The sequence below is a fragment of the Anneissia japonica genome, unplaced genomic scaffold (assembly GCF_011630105.1).
Source record: "Anneissia japonica isolate Jap-2015-1 unplaced genomic scaffold, ASM1163010v1 scaffold1785_len1016330_cov206, whole genome shotgun sequence".
Classification (NCBI taxonomy): Eukaryota; Metazoa; Echinodermata; class Crinoidea; order Comatulida; family Comatulidae; genus Anneissia; species Anneissia japonica.
The window spans coordinates 586,144-600,409 of record NW_022694363.1 but is presented as its reverse complement, the minus strand read 5'-3'; the positions used below and the strand labels follow the sequence as shown (position 1 = coordinate 600,409).

At 33.2% G+C, this 14,266-nt stretch overlaps 1 protein-coding gene across 2 annotated transcripts in view; it reads right to left on the bottom strand.

Annotated features, from left to right (window-relative positions):
* Positions 1-1,045: 1,045 nt before the first annotated feature.
* LOC117101014 (dual specificity tyrosine-phosphorylation-regulated kinase 1A-like) overlaps positions 1,046-14,266 on the bottom strand; it is a 29,651-nt gene continuing 16,430 nt past the window's right edge. The window contains exons 2-10 of one of the 2 annotated variants that reach the window (XM_033240863.1): positions 11,741-11,952; positions 9,889-10,074; positions 9,178-9,325; positions 7,050-7,336; positions 5,778-5,924; positions 5,067-5,207; positions 4,069-4,199; positions 2,282-2,457; positions 1,046-1,838 (exon numbers count right to left, since the gene is read on the bottom strand). In XM_033240863.1, the coding sequence (XP_033096754.1) occupies positions 1,303-1,838; positions 2,282-2,457; positions 4,069-4,199; positions 5,067-5,207; positions 5,778-5,924; positions 7,050-7,336; positions 9,178-9,325; positions 9,889-10,074; positions 11,741-11,890 (1,902 nt within the window). In that variant the 5' untranslated portion in view covers positions 11,891-11,952 and the 3' untranslated portion in view covers positions 1,046-1,302. The remainder of the gene's footprint in view (positions 1,839-2,281; positions 2,458-4,068; positions 4,200-5,066; positions 5,208-5,777; positions 5,925-7,049; positions 7,337-9,177; positions 9,326-9,888; positions 10,075-11,740; positions 11,953-14,266) is intronic. The other variant, XM_033240864.1, reaches the window with a different exon arrangement.

The following is a 14,266-nucleotide window of genomic DNA, read 5'->3' as shown; positions in this document are numbered from 1 at the left end:
GAGAGAACTGCACTTGAGTATTATACCAGCAATTCTACTGTTAAATGAATCACTCTTTTAAGATCAATTTTGAGTACAAGTGATGCTGAAGACCCATTCAGTAAGCACAATACTATTTATACCAACAACTGTTTTACAGTTTATTTCAACTGATTCTTCCCTATGGAAATGTGTGCAAGATGACAAATGGCAAAGGGTGGATCACAGCAGTGGACCAAGGGAAGGGATTAAAAAAGGTTAACATTTGGAAGGGGGGGGGGGGGTTTCACCTGAGATGCGGTGGATTGACCAAACCAGTGCAACATTATTGCATAAGTCGTTTTGACTTTATACAATTTGACTTACAAGTTGCACCCACAATAACATATTTGCACTGAGGTTATCTAAGAAATGACTCGAGGCAATTTCAATTTTTAAATTGGGTAGTAGTCTGTGATTGGTCAGCTTACACCCAAAATACTTTATCTTCAGATTAAAACAAAATTATGGTTAATTTTAACCAAATCTGACCAATAATAACCAACATGAACAAGGTCATGTGATATCCATTGACCAGCGCTAAATATACCAATAAAGCCAGTGTTGTTGGTACTCCCCAACTAAATCAGAGTTAAAATTCACTGGCCAATCGGAGCAGAGCCAGATAACGTGTCTACATTTACTGACCAATCAGAGCAGATGCAGGTCATGGCTTGCCATTCACTGACCAATCAGAGCATAGCAAGGTCATAGGTCAGCATTCACTGACTAATCAGAGAAAATGAGATGACGTATTACTTGTGGATTTTATGGACATGTAGTTATCACATTCTCAACACCTATTTATATTCCTATACACATTGTTTATTACCACCACCATCTTCATTACCATCTGTTTTTATAAAACATTTAACACGCCAATAAGTTGCCATGGATTAAGATAGATATGATGATGTTTGGCATGTAGTGGAAGTCAAGAGCGACGAATAGGTTAGCTTCATCTTGCTGCTCATCAGGAATTTCTCACCCCTTAAAGGCACAAAGCCACCTCACACCTCATGAGGGCGCTGCTCATATATATTCGGCTGTTGAGCAAGTTTAAGTAGCAATGAAGATGAGTTGCTTGTGGCATCCTGTGACAATATGACAATCATTGCGCCTCAATTATTAAAATGTGTTGCCACTTGTCATCCAGTCAATACTTGCTTACTTATGTACTTGCAACATGTTACTACACATCAACAACAAACCAACCCTGCAACTCATCTGGGCTCATGTCGTGCGACTGCCACAATCATTTAACCAAGCTAGTTTATGTAACGATCAATGACTAGCGACAGGGCTTTGTTGTACACATACTCCCATCATAGGAGAGTCTTCTTTCTGTCTCTGTTGAGATTGTGACACAGAAGTACCGCCACTTAAAGCATACGGATACGCACCAGTAGTTACTGATCCTGCATAATTCAAAGAGTGTGTATGATTGTGCTTGTTTGTACCTATATGTGGCGAACTTGCACTTTGATAGCTATTTAAACTGATGCTCATTGCTGCTGTTTGAGAACACTGTGTCTGAGAGGATAAACCATGTGATCCCACAGTCCTACTTTGTGAGCACATGTTGTAAACGTCTCTAGATGGAGCAGCTGGTGATGGGTAGGCATGGTTTTTGCGTGAGGTGTAAGCAACATGTGAAACAGGTTTAGCTATATCTCCTATTCCACTCCATACATTGTGGGAATTCATTGGATGCCCTTCAAAATCCATTGTTGAGTTCTGTGAACTTTGGCCACCAGGATTACTTGGCCCATACTGGTTGGATGGATCAGACCTTGCACGACCTCCTGACCCAGAGCCCCCTAAATATAACAAAAAGAAATATATACATTTAGTATGACAGTGCTTTAATTCGATTTAAATGGAGATCAGAACTATACGCACATTATATAACACCTTGTTAATACACTATTAACACAAACATGAATAACAAATGAAGGGAGATGGTAAATGAAGGGTGTCATGGTAAATAAAGGGGAAAATGGCAAATACAGATGATAAATGAACAAAATGGCAAATGAAGGAAGTGCCAAATTATGGGGATCACAAATACAGGATGAAAATGGGAGTGAAAAAAATCAGGGTAAATGAAGGGATGAAAATGTAGGGATGACAATTGAAGGGTTAACAATTGATGGAGGGTAAAATGAAATGAATGACAAATGAAGTAGGTGAAGGAGATAACAAGGAGGCAAGAAATGAACGGAATGACAAAGCAGTTAGTGGAGCAAGACCATATACAAGCTACCTGAACTTGAACCTGATGATCCATCAGCTGGTGGGGTATCTGCTTGATCCATTGCTGGACTTGTTGACGTACTATTACTTGTGTTGGTACTTTCATCTGTTGTACGCTTGAAGAACGTATGCTGCAGAGCATAGTATGGCTTTATACGCTCCACTGAGTCGTAATCAAGCATCCTAAAATGTAAACAATCATAATGCAGTGAATATCAACAACATAGGAAAACACAAGTTAAAAATAAAGACTAAGTTGTTAACTGTGTAAGACTAATATGGAATTGTGGAATTAAATATGTATTGTCCCATGCTAAATACCAAAAAAAAATCATAAAAATATTTTTTGAAATTAACTTGCCCATTTTGAAGTAACATAGTTATCAACTTGAACATAGCAATTAGTGTATTTAAAAAATGTCTACCCATCAGTTTACAGTGAAAATGATATAAACACTTCCAGTCACTGGAAGTGTTTTATTATTTTCATTATACTTTTCTGGTTTAAAAATCAGGGTACACATTTTTTAAATTCAATAATTTCAATGCACGAGTTAATAATTTGTATGTTATTGCAAAATGAGCAAGTTGATTTCAAAATAATTTTTAATGATTTTTTAACATTAGCAAGGGACAACACATCTTTAACATAGGAAAGTATTACACACATTAGCATCACTCTCTGCTTATCGATTGTATAGATTTTTAGAAAGATTTAAGTCTATGTGTGTGAAAGACAGTTGATTACAATATCTGTGTAATACAGTATTTAGCATGCATCCATGTACAGCTCAGGCCTTGTCCACACTATCAAAGTTTATTTGACAAAAACATGTAACAAACTAAAATAAGTCATGATGACATCACATCAACACCAAATTATAGGCACATCATGACTATGGGCATACAACAGATTTTTGTCAAAGAAAAGTTTATAGTGTGTATAGAGATTAATATGTTAACGTGTGTGAATGGGGTGCAAGCCGCTACCTGAGGTAAAATAGTGTATAACAGGAAATAAACACAGGCATATTTCATTTATGCATAACAAATGAAATACAAAAGAACCGACATCTAGAGTACTCAATTTGTCAAGGAAGTAAAAATTAACTACTAATATGGAATATGACCCTTGGAATTGCGTAAGGCATGTAAGGATTGCATGTGTTTATATATGTTGAATATTCTATATTATGTAAACATACAATATTTCCTGTCAGAAATTTCATTTAGAAACAAAAAAAAAACACCCACTTCAATCTTGAGTTTAGTATGACTGGCAATAATATGGAATTGAATTGTCCATGTTAAGTCCCTGTGGCTAATAAATATGGAATCTGTATCTTTAATTCTGGAATTGGCCAGGATATTCCCTATGGCTAATGACATGAAGATATCCTTGATTTTGAATTAGCTCAGCCAAATCCCTGTCTCTAATATTTAAAGTCTGCCTCCTGAATTCTGAAATTGGCCTGGGAATTCCTTGTGGATGATTGATACTGTCAGGAATTTTTAAGCGAAATAATTGTTGCCTTTTTTTGCTGCTGCTCTGTGAATCTTGTATGCAGTCACAACCTTTAAAAACTGTTGATATCAACTATTAATGTTATCACTTTAAAAAGCTGATAATATCAACTATTAATGTTATCACTTTAAAAATCTGATAATATCAACTATTAATGTTATCACTTTAAAAAGCTGATAATATCAACTGTTAATGTTATCACTTTAAAAAGCTGATAATATCAAATATTAATGTTATTACTTTAAAAAACACAAGCTGTTAAATCTTACTTTGTTATCAAATCCTTGAATTTGAGATAGTCTTGCTGGGTGTGGCCAGGTTCCCCCGCCCTTCGTCCACCTGGGCCACCTGACTCCACCCCAATTATCTCGTGCAACTTCCTGCTCCCTGGTGCCTTGTACTGCAATGAAAATGGTATTTTTTTTTATCATTAAATGTATATCATCATAAAACTCCCATCACTTTGAGACATTTACCTTTTACTCTTAAGCTTTCTCCACACAATCAAACTTTCTTTGACAAAAAACTGTTGTATGCCCAAATATAGTCATGATGAGCCTATATATGGTGATGATGTGATGTCATCATGACCATATTTAGGCATGTCACATGTTTTTGTCAAATGAAATTTGATAGTCTGGACAGGGCTTTAAGCTCACTATGAAATTTGATGTGACAAATAAATGTAATATACCATATTTAGGTGTAGTATGACATTATCATGCCCATATATGGGCACATCACACAAATTTGTCACATAAAATTTGATAGTGTGGACTGAGCATTATTCACTTTTACTGACAGATCAGCAGCAGCAGCAGCTGTTCTTTTACATTTAAGTGTGCCTTGGTATTTGAATAGTTTGTGACCCAGAACCAGTATATCACCTAAGATCACATATGCCTGGTTCTCACAAGAGCCCTAGTATCCTGATCGGGAGCTAACTGTTAGCACCTGCGTGAAAACGCCCGTTCGGTTAGCGCTAACTGTTAGCAGTATCCGGATACCGGTATCGGTTAGCAAGTTGAGCGCATTTTTTATCATCAACCAATCACGCGTACGCGTTTACAATTTCCAGTTTCTTATTGGGCAGTGGTTCGATCATCATATTTTTGGTATCCAGATCTGGATTTTTTCGTATGGACGCACAGCAGCTAACGGTTAGCAGGATCCGGATCCTGCTAACCGTTAGCAGCCGTGTGAGAACATAGCCATAGCTGATGGGAATCTAGCAAATGGTTTGATGGACTTTTTTTGTAACACTTACCCTTTTGTTGTCCCTGGTCTTCTTTAACACAAATGAGCCATCTGCTAACTTGTCAAAATACTTCCTTGCTTTGGGTGCATTATCTAATAACTTCTTCGGTGGCATTCCTAGTACTTCAATGATCTTATTCATTTGGTCATTCTACAAAAACATTCCAAAAAAAACATTGCTTATGGTTGTATGGCAGTTACTAGTATCAATCAATTCTATTTTGGAAACACATCTATACATAGTGTTTCTATCAGGAAAATACAAAATCGTGGATAATGAGCTGTATTTATGTTCATACTTACCTTTTTTTAAAAGTCATTATTTGAATTAAATATCCTATTTAATATAACAAATTGTTTATAAAAGATAAACAAATAAAGTTATTTAATCACAATGGCTTGTCTCACTATTCTCAAATTTATCTTCTATTACATCAAACTTACTGACATCACCATAGCAAATCGTATGACAAAAAAAGCTTGGTCTGAAATTGCTGATAAATGATGGGATGATGTTTACATCCTCTGCTCTAATTTCTGCGGGTTTTTCCACTTCTTTGGTTGGCTTTAGGATTTATTTGATTTAGGGTGTAGGGCTACTGGTTTCTTGTTATCATGTACTCTTGAAAAAGCACTCCATATGCTTATAGGGTGTTGTAACAAGCATGTATATTAATTATTATTAAGCAGACTGAAGCATTGAATGATAATGATATTGTACCTCGTTAGATCCACTAAACAGTGGTTCTCCAGTGTGCATCTCCACTAATATACAGCCTAGACTCCACATGTCAATTGCAAGATCATACGGAATTCCTAGCAAAACTTCAGGTGAACGGTAAAATCTACTCTGTATATATTGATATATCTGCAGGAAAATAATTACACAAATCAAGTCAAGTTTATGACAATAATTTTAAATAATAAAATTGTTAAACTATCAGTAATACAAATATTTTTCACTCACTTGTAATGTTGTGTTTCATTTAGAAACCAGATACATTTAGTTGACATTTTTATCTTCCTCACAATGCTAAAATACTTTTAATATCATTTTATCAGGTTAGGTCAAGTAAACAAAGAACCTATGTTCCAGAGAAGGCTTTGGTTATATGTCTCATATTTAGGTCTATGTCACACCTTTTTTATTTTTAAAAAATTTGTATTGGTTGTTGTAAATTTTATTGTTCAATTCTGTGATTTGGGAAGTATAGGATGATGAAATCAAATATTAAAAAATAAACCAATTCTAGTAGTATCACACCATATGGAATATTCATAACAGCTGGGTAGCGTTTGCACACGCACCATGTGAGTATGATTATTAATATTATTGAATTTGTCTGTGCTTTTCTCTATCCAGCACAATCTCAGCTCCACCCACTCACATCAAAAAACACACATCATTAAAGTGCACAGTATGCAACTACTGTATCAAATTTAAGCTATTAAAATCTGACAATTTCATGGAGTATGTTTAGCATTTTACTGTATAATAAGGTTATGATTGTAGGTGAACATTTAACATTAGTTTAGGTCGTGAACATACAATTCTATTGTGAAACATGTGTACATGTTTAGTAATTGTGTACTATGTGTTTAAATACACTTATTTCAGGCATTGAATGTTTACATGTGTCTAGGTTTTAAAACATGCACATGTTTTTAATGCATGTCTGGTGTAATGTACTTAATGGGTAGATGGGTTTAACAATTGTAAAATGTATTACATTTTTAGGTAGAAAATGTGTACAAATGTGTTTAGGTTGTAAAGCACGTACATATTTACAAGTGAGCATAGTAATGTTTGTTTCAATGAGGGCTTAGTCTGAGCCAAAATGTCAGGCCATTAAATACTAATACGTCAACTTCCATGCCAAGTTGTTCGAAAGATCAACAGCTTTTCCTTAACTTAGGATGCGAAACATGTACAAATGCATCTAAAAATAAATTCATTTGTATTCACTGGAAGCCATCAAATACTGACACTTACCCTGTGTCCCAGTTGACATGAGCTTCCAAAATCCACAATTTTTATTGCACTTCGCTTGGGATTACACAATAAAATATTCTCTGGCTTAAGGTCACAGTGTATAATATTAACTTCAGGTGTTGCTAAAAATAGCAAAGCTGTACACATTTGCTGCGCAAATTTTCTTGTAAGATTAAGAGACACACCACGAAAGTTTGTGTTGCGTAGCAAGTCATATAGATTGTATGATAAAAGTTCAAAGACTAGACAAAGATGATTGCGCCACATGAAATGCCTCTTCAACCGAACTGTAATATAAGAATAGTAATATTCATAATAGTCGTAAATAATAACCAAAATAATATTGACTTTAGGTTAGCTTCAAGACTTGCTCAATAAATAAAAATTGCAATGGTACGTAAAAAAGAAAGAAAAAAAAAACTGAAATGTAACAATCGTTTACAATACTCAAAACACAATCATTATCAATGAAAATAGTACTATTGGGGAAAATAATATACAAACTTATGAACTACAGTAAATCTTTGACAAAAAAAATGAGACCAAGTTCTTCGTCTGCTGGTTGAGGAGAATAGCATTACCAAAGAGTATACAATTCCAGATTTGTATCACGCAATGGAACGTTAAAAAAAGTCCTACCATGAGATAGGGGTGCCCTGTTTAAGAACATCTTTTACATTCTTTTGAAAGGCGCCCTCTACAGTAGTTCGTGGTAGTAATTTTTTTGTGTCATGATTGCGTTGCAACGAAACCCAGAGAATCGCACCTCTTGCACTTCTACTCTTTATTATTATAATCACTATTATTATTATTATTATTATAATTACTATTATTATTATTATTATAATTACTATTATTATTATTATAATTACTATTATTATTATTATAATCACTATTACTACTATTATTATTATTATAATTACTATTATTATTATTATTATTATAATTACTATTATTATTATTATTATAATTACTACTATTATTATTATTATAATTACTATTATTATTATTATTATAATTACTATTATTATTATATTATAATTACTATTATTACTATTATTATTCTATACCAAGAAAGTACTGTACTTCACTTTTTGGTAGTGAGAGACAATGTGGATAAAGTACTCAAGGGCTTGAACCAGCAACATTTTAATTGAAAGCGTTTCTCAATACAGCACGGTGGAGTTTACAGCCCTTTTTTGATCTTGGGTCACATAGCCTTAAATTCTCTCATTACTGTATACTATATATAAACAATGTTGGTTGCATCATTCAATATTAGTTTATCTTCAGACTTCACTGGCATTTGGAAATCAGCCCAACCTATTCATCCAGTCACTTGATCAGTATGTTGTAGGAGTGAGCAAATTAAATGAACGCACCATTACATGATTATACATCCAAATTATGCATTAGGTTTTGCAGTAGCCAATCAACATGGATTAATAATGAGCAGTGGTCAACGAAGCAGTTCCAACAGCCAGATATGAATATGAACATTAGGCATTTGAGGTCATGTGAAGAAAACATGACAAAATTGTATAAAAAAAAAACCACAATCAATGGCGATAAAAACATATTGTACAGTTATAGATGTCCGATATTGTTTTTAATATGACAGTCACTGCTCTAATCATTTTAGTTGGAGTCATATACAAAAACTACTTTTATTGTTGACATTACTATTCCTGTTTTTTATTTTTATAATTACATTTCCACACTTTACTTGGAAACACACATTCTTTCTTTACTACTGTATTACGTCTAAAATTAAGGAAGCTTATTTCTAGATACAGTAACGATCTTTGAAACAACCATACAGCAAAGACAACTCTTCCTTTACTACTACATCTAAAAACTATTTTACATTAGCAAAGTGAAATTCCAACACATGCTATTTTATGCTACAAAAGAGCAATGAATATAGGTCATGTCAAAATACTTGTAGTTAAGTTTGATTTATGCTAAGAATATGAAAGGTATTATCTAGTCTATAGATTGGAAAGGAAATATTTCCATGTTCCAATTGGCAATTAAAAGTTAATGATCAAACTGAGTTTAATTACTTCAAGAAATACCACTTGATTATCTTTAATATTTTACAATAATTGAACAAATAGAAACTTACCTATATAATATTTATTTTCTGCATCATGTTTATTCATAAGCTCTAGTAATTTGACTTCAATCTGTGCTTGGTTAAGGAAAGGTTTCTTATTCTTGATGATCTTAATTGCTACACATTCTTGTTCTGAGAGGTCATAAGCTTTCACAACCTAAAAATAAAGCCAATTGATTATAAACTTTACATTAAAGCATGCTTTTGAAAATAATTAACATACAGTACACATCAAATGATCAATGTCGGTCTTACAGATATCAGAATGCTGAGGTGTTTATGTGTTTGACACTATTACCTCAGTTATTGAATCAAACACCCATCAACACATTTTTCCACAGAGAGGTAACTATGTGGAAAAGAGTATTGTGGTTATCATTGCTCTGGCATTCAATATACTCTTGGGCAAACTCTAGAGCAATGTGAATAAAGTGCATTTGCCAATAACACAGTAACCAGTGACAGATTCGAACCATAGATTTGTTAATGCCTCTATACAAAACAGATAAATGGTATTACAACACTGCCACTTTCTTGATATATGATATATTACCACAAGCCAAACTAATAAGTAACATATTGTAGATATTAAACTATGTAGAATGCTTTTACTTAGAGTTAAATTTTGTGAATTTCTATCTACATATAAATACCAAATATGCAGAACTTAATAACATGCATTTGGAAGCAGGTATTAAATATTCTTGTGATATTGCTTACCTGACCGAATGAACCCTTTCCTATAAGTGAGTCAATCTCGTAGCGATCCAGGAATTTCTCGCCATTTCGTATAATGTAATCATAATTTTCATCATCGTATCCCTCATTGTATAGCCGCCTCTCTTTTTTATGGCCAGCATCTTCATTCCCAGGTTGGTGGCGTCTTTTCTTCTTAGCGTAATACACCTAAAATCATAATAATATTTAAAAAATTAAACCTACTTAAAGTCTGAAAAAAAACCCCCCAAAATCTGAAAAAGTCCTGCAATGGATTGCAGTATTTATAGGAATTTACCATCTATTATTATATTGGGTATTGTAGTATTTGTTACCGCAGCAACTTAGGAAATATTGAAAATTTCTTCACAAAACAGAAAAAACATGTGTACTATTTAAAAAATTAAAGAACTATAATATATTATATTGGTTATAATGAATTTCATTGACTTTTTTTTCGCATGGCTACATAGGTGAACAGACAACACCCTGCAATATTAACATTAGTCGAAACCATTCATTCTCATATGCAGAACAGCAACATTCATCATTTTGATGTTAGGTTGACGCTGGCTTGTTGCCAATTCTATGATGTTTTGAATTGCAATATGTACAATGCTACTGCCTTCAACAACATGGATCGAAATCTCCAACACCATCACTTGATTAAAAGCAAACCATGCACATAGCACGTACTACATGAATGCATTAGTAATGCAGCATTACTAATGCACAATGTCACTGTGTGGACTTGGTTGTGTCATTATGTTATTAATTCTAAATCTAAATTTTTAAAATAAAATAATTAATTTAATTTCCTCTAACAACACACATTAAAAATAGTATAATTCATGAGCATGTGTTTGATACTTCAATAATAGATACTTTTCAAATTGAAATATAGAATGACTACTATAACCACTATAGTAATGAATACCCACATAGCATTATCCTTTCACTTTTCTCTAAACTACTGTAATACCATTATGCACTGCACCTACACAGGTATATTTACTAGTGTGCCTCTAATTCTAATGCCAATGTTCGTTTCTTATTAAAGCGTGGGGTGACGCAAGGGTCCAAGGAAACTTGATAAAACTCATCATTTGCATACCTTAGATCTTACATCAGAGGTTAATGGTTTTTTGAAAGCCGAGTTCTGCACGAATAGGTAGACCACTCGTCGATACAATACCGGTAAGAGCCCTATATAATTTTTTTTTGTTCTCGTTCGAACACACCAAGTATCGAAATGCACGCCATCGTTTCAGGATTCAATATTTGGACATTAATTATGCCAAGAATGATGATGACATAATGTTGATTCGTGATGATGACATAATTAATGTTGAAATATTGAATCCCGACATGATGGCGTGCATTTCAATACTTGGAGTACGTATTATACTACCATACACTGCACTCCATACACTGCACTCCATACACTGCACTCCATACACTGCACTCATTTTCTGAATATGTTAACATTTTTGTTTACTACTGCAGTACGTTCACCTCTTATTATTTATTGTAGGGCTTACAGTATTTACATAATGATTTACTTCAATGTGATTGTTTATTTCACAAATTTCATGCACTAATTTAATGTTATAGTAGGTCTCTTGACAGTGAATTTGGTGGACTGCACATTCATGATTGTTTATAAATAAAAGAAGATTAATAAGCTACAAAATACTGCATGTTGATGTCCAACTATATCGTCCAATGACAGCTGATGTACATCAGTATTTATTCACAGTTTATTATTCACTTCTAATCTATCTGTGTTTACAGTACTATCGTTTTATTAAGGAACTAGCCCATTGGATAATTTTTCAATAATAAAGGTACTCACTTCATTTATATGCTTGTAAGTTTTAATTAAGTCTATACTTAATTTCCGTAGAGGAGCCTTTGCCGGATCACGAAATGTAGTCGGCAATCGTTTCTGGTTGTCCGTCATGTTATGTGATGACGACGTGGAACTTAGATGCTGTGATGTCATGACAGTTACAGTCCCACACAGAGGTGCATCCTCATCGTACGATGCACACCGCCGTGACGAACCTGTAACAAAGAATTCATGTAAAAAGTAATGAAATAGGCTGAAATTAACATTTATTGAAATATCAATTAGCGATTAAGTACAGGTAGTTACCAATTCTAAGCAACATCATCTGTATGCAATCTCCCACTTACCCTAGGTGCCAAACACTAATATTATCTTATTCAATAACAACAAATACAAACCATCCTCATCTCTTACAAATACCAACATATTCTACAACCCACTTTAATTCCTCTGTCACCTTATTCCATCAACAACAACCTACAGTATTGCACCTTTCCATTGTGATCCATTTTTAATTCCAGCAGCCTCTTGGGAGAATGACTAATTTATAATGTTTGTCAATAAAGAATGATTCATAATTAATCACACTACTGCCAATGACCTTGAATGTGACTCACATATTCCATCTATCACCAATATTATTATAAGAATTCTATTTCTGGTTTAAATTATTCAAATCCAAAGAGTATGTAGCTTAACACTTAGTTTATGATGGGAATAAAGTGTTCTTACTTAAGACATATAAAAAGTAATGAAAGGATATTAGATGAAGAGAACACCCTTTCTTACATTACTGTATGAGAAGGAATATACCAAAAAGTAAAGAAATTATGGATTAATCTTTTTAATTTCTCCTGCTTCAGAAAAAATAGGCTCCCAGCGGGAACGTGTGTCTATGCCCTATACTGCCTTAATAATGTAGGTATTATGTTTACTAACAAAGTATCCACATGGGCATTTGGATATCAGGATATATGTGGTTTACTGTAGTGATTTTTTAGTGAACTTTCTAGGACAGGTCTTATAATCATTTTTATCTTCAGCTCATCTGATGGATGGTGTTTGCAGTGTTTTTTGGAGGTGTGTGGGATTTAGCAATACCCATCTCATGACTCATCCCACCATTTCTCTATACCAGATTTATTCAATTTTACAGGGTTTACCGCTAGACCAAAACACAGTTCCCCTGATGGGGCATAGACATAAAACAAACCCTAAATTAAATAGGATATATTTTATTATGATTTTATATTTAAATATTAAATCAACTTCGAGTATTAAAATACAATAGCTTAGAAGTAACCTCACTGTGGCACCTGACATTCAATATCTTTTAAAATATTCACATTATGCACACCTGACTACATTACTACAGTATATATCCCATATTAAATTATACAGTATTACAATATATACATCATTTGACCCTTGTATGACCTGTTATGCCTCATTGTACAATCTCTAATGAAATCATGTCAACATCACTGCATGCTTTATCATGACTAAACAACCTCTTACAATACTGTATACAGTACTATTGCAGGTCTTGAAAATTCATATTTTGACATATCGATTGAAGATGATATACATGAACTTTCACAAATGTACTTTAAGTTTGTTCTTATTTAATTTTTATAATAGATATTCAGCAAACATTAAATATTCTACTGTAATCTAACTTTTGATATTGAAACAATGCAGTACATGTTTTGAATTATTTTGACTTAGATAAGTACTATTTTACTTGTCATTTTATAATATTTGTTACATAATAAAATTCTTCAAATGTTTATGGTTTTTCATATTTTGTATTCATATTTTACCACTTACGGCCTTGCACGGCCTTGATGAAAAACACCCTTGGGTGATCAAGTTTCCAGTGTTAAAATAAAGTACCTGTAGTTATTATTATTATTTTTATTATTTATTTCTTTTTTTTTCTTCAAATAATTATCCAACAGCAAAAAGCCAATTGTAGAATATCTTAAGTTAATATATTAATAATAATAATGTTATTTATATAGCGCATATTGCACATTGCTCCATGTGCTTTACACAGAAATAATATACGCCAACCAAGAAAACATAAATAACAACAAAATAAAATAATAATAATAATAATAATAATGGTTGCATCTCTCTACCAAGGAGTGCAAGTGGGTACCTGGTAGGTTCGAACACAACTGCGCTGATTACTAGCTGCAATATTATGGAATTCTCCCCAGGGAGCTGAGTGTGTGTTCCATACGTCTTTGATCCAATGACCGGGGTAGTAATGTGAAGCGCTTAGAGACTTTATGCATGAAGTGCTATTTAAGACCAATATATTATTATTATTAACAATAATATCATAATCATGAGAATTTTTCAATTCAATTAAATTCAAAGCAACATCTATGTAATTCCTTTTCAATTCGTACAAAAATATAATACAAGATCATAACAAATTCATGAGAAAAGGAAAAAGGCACAGACCCAGGAAGAAAATCATCTTGTGACGAGTCAGCCTGAAACAACAAAAAGACAAAA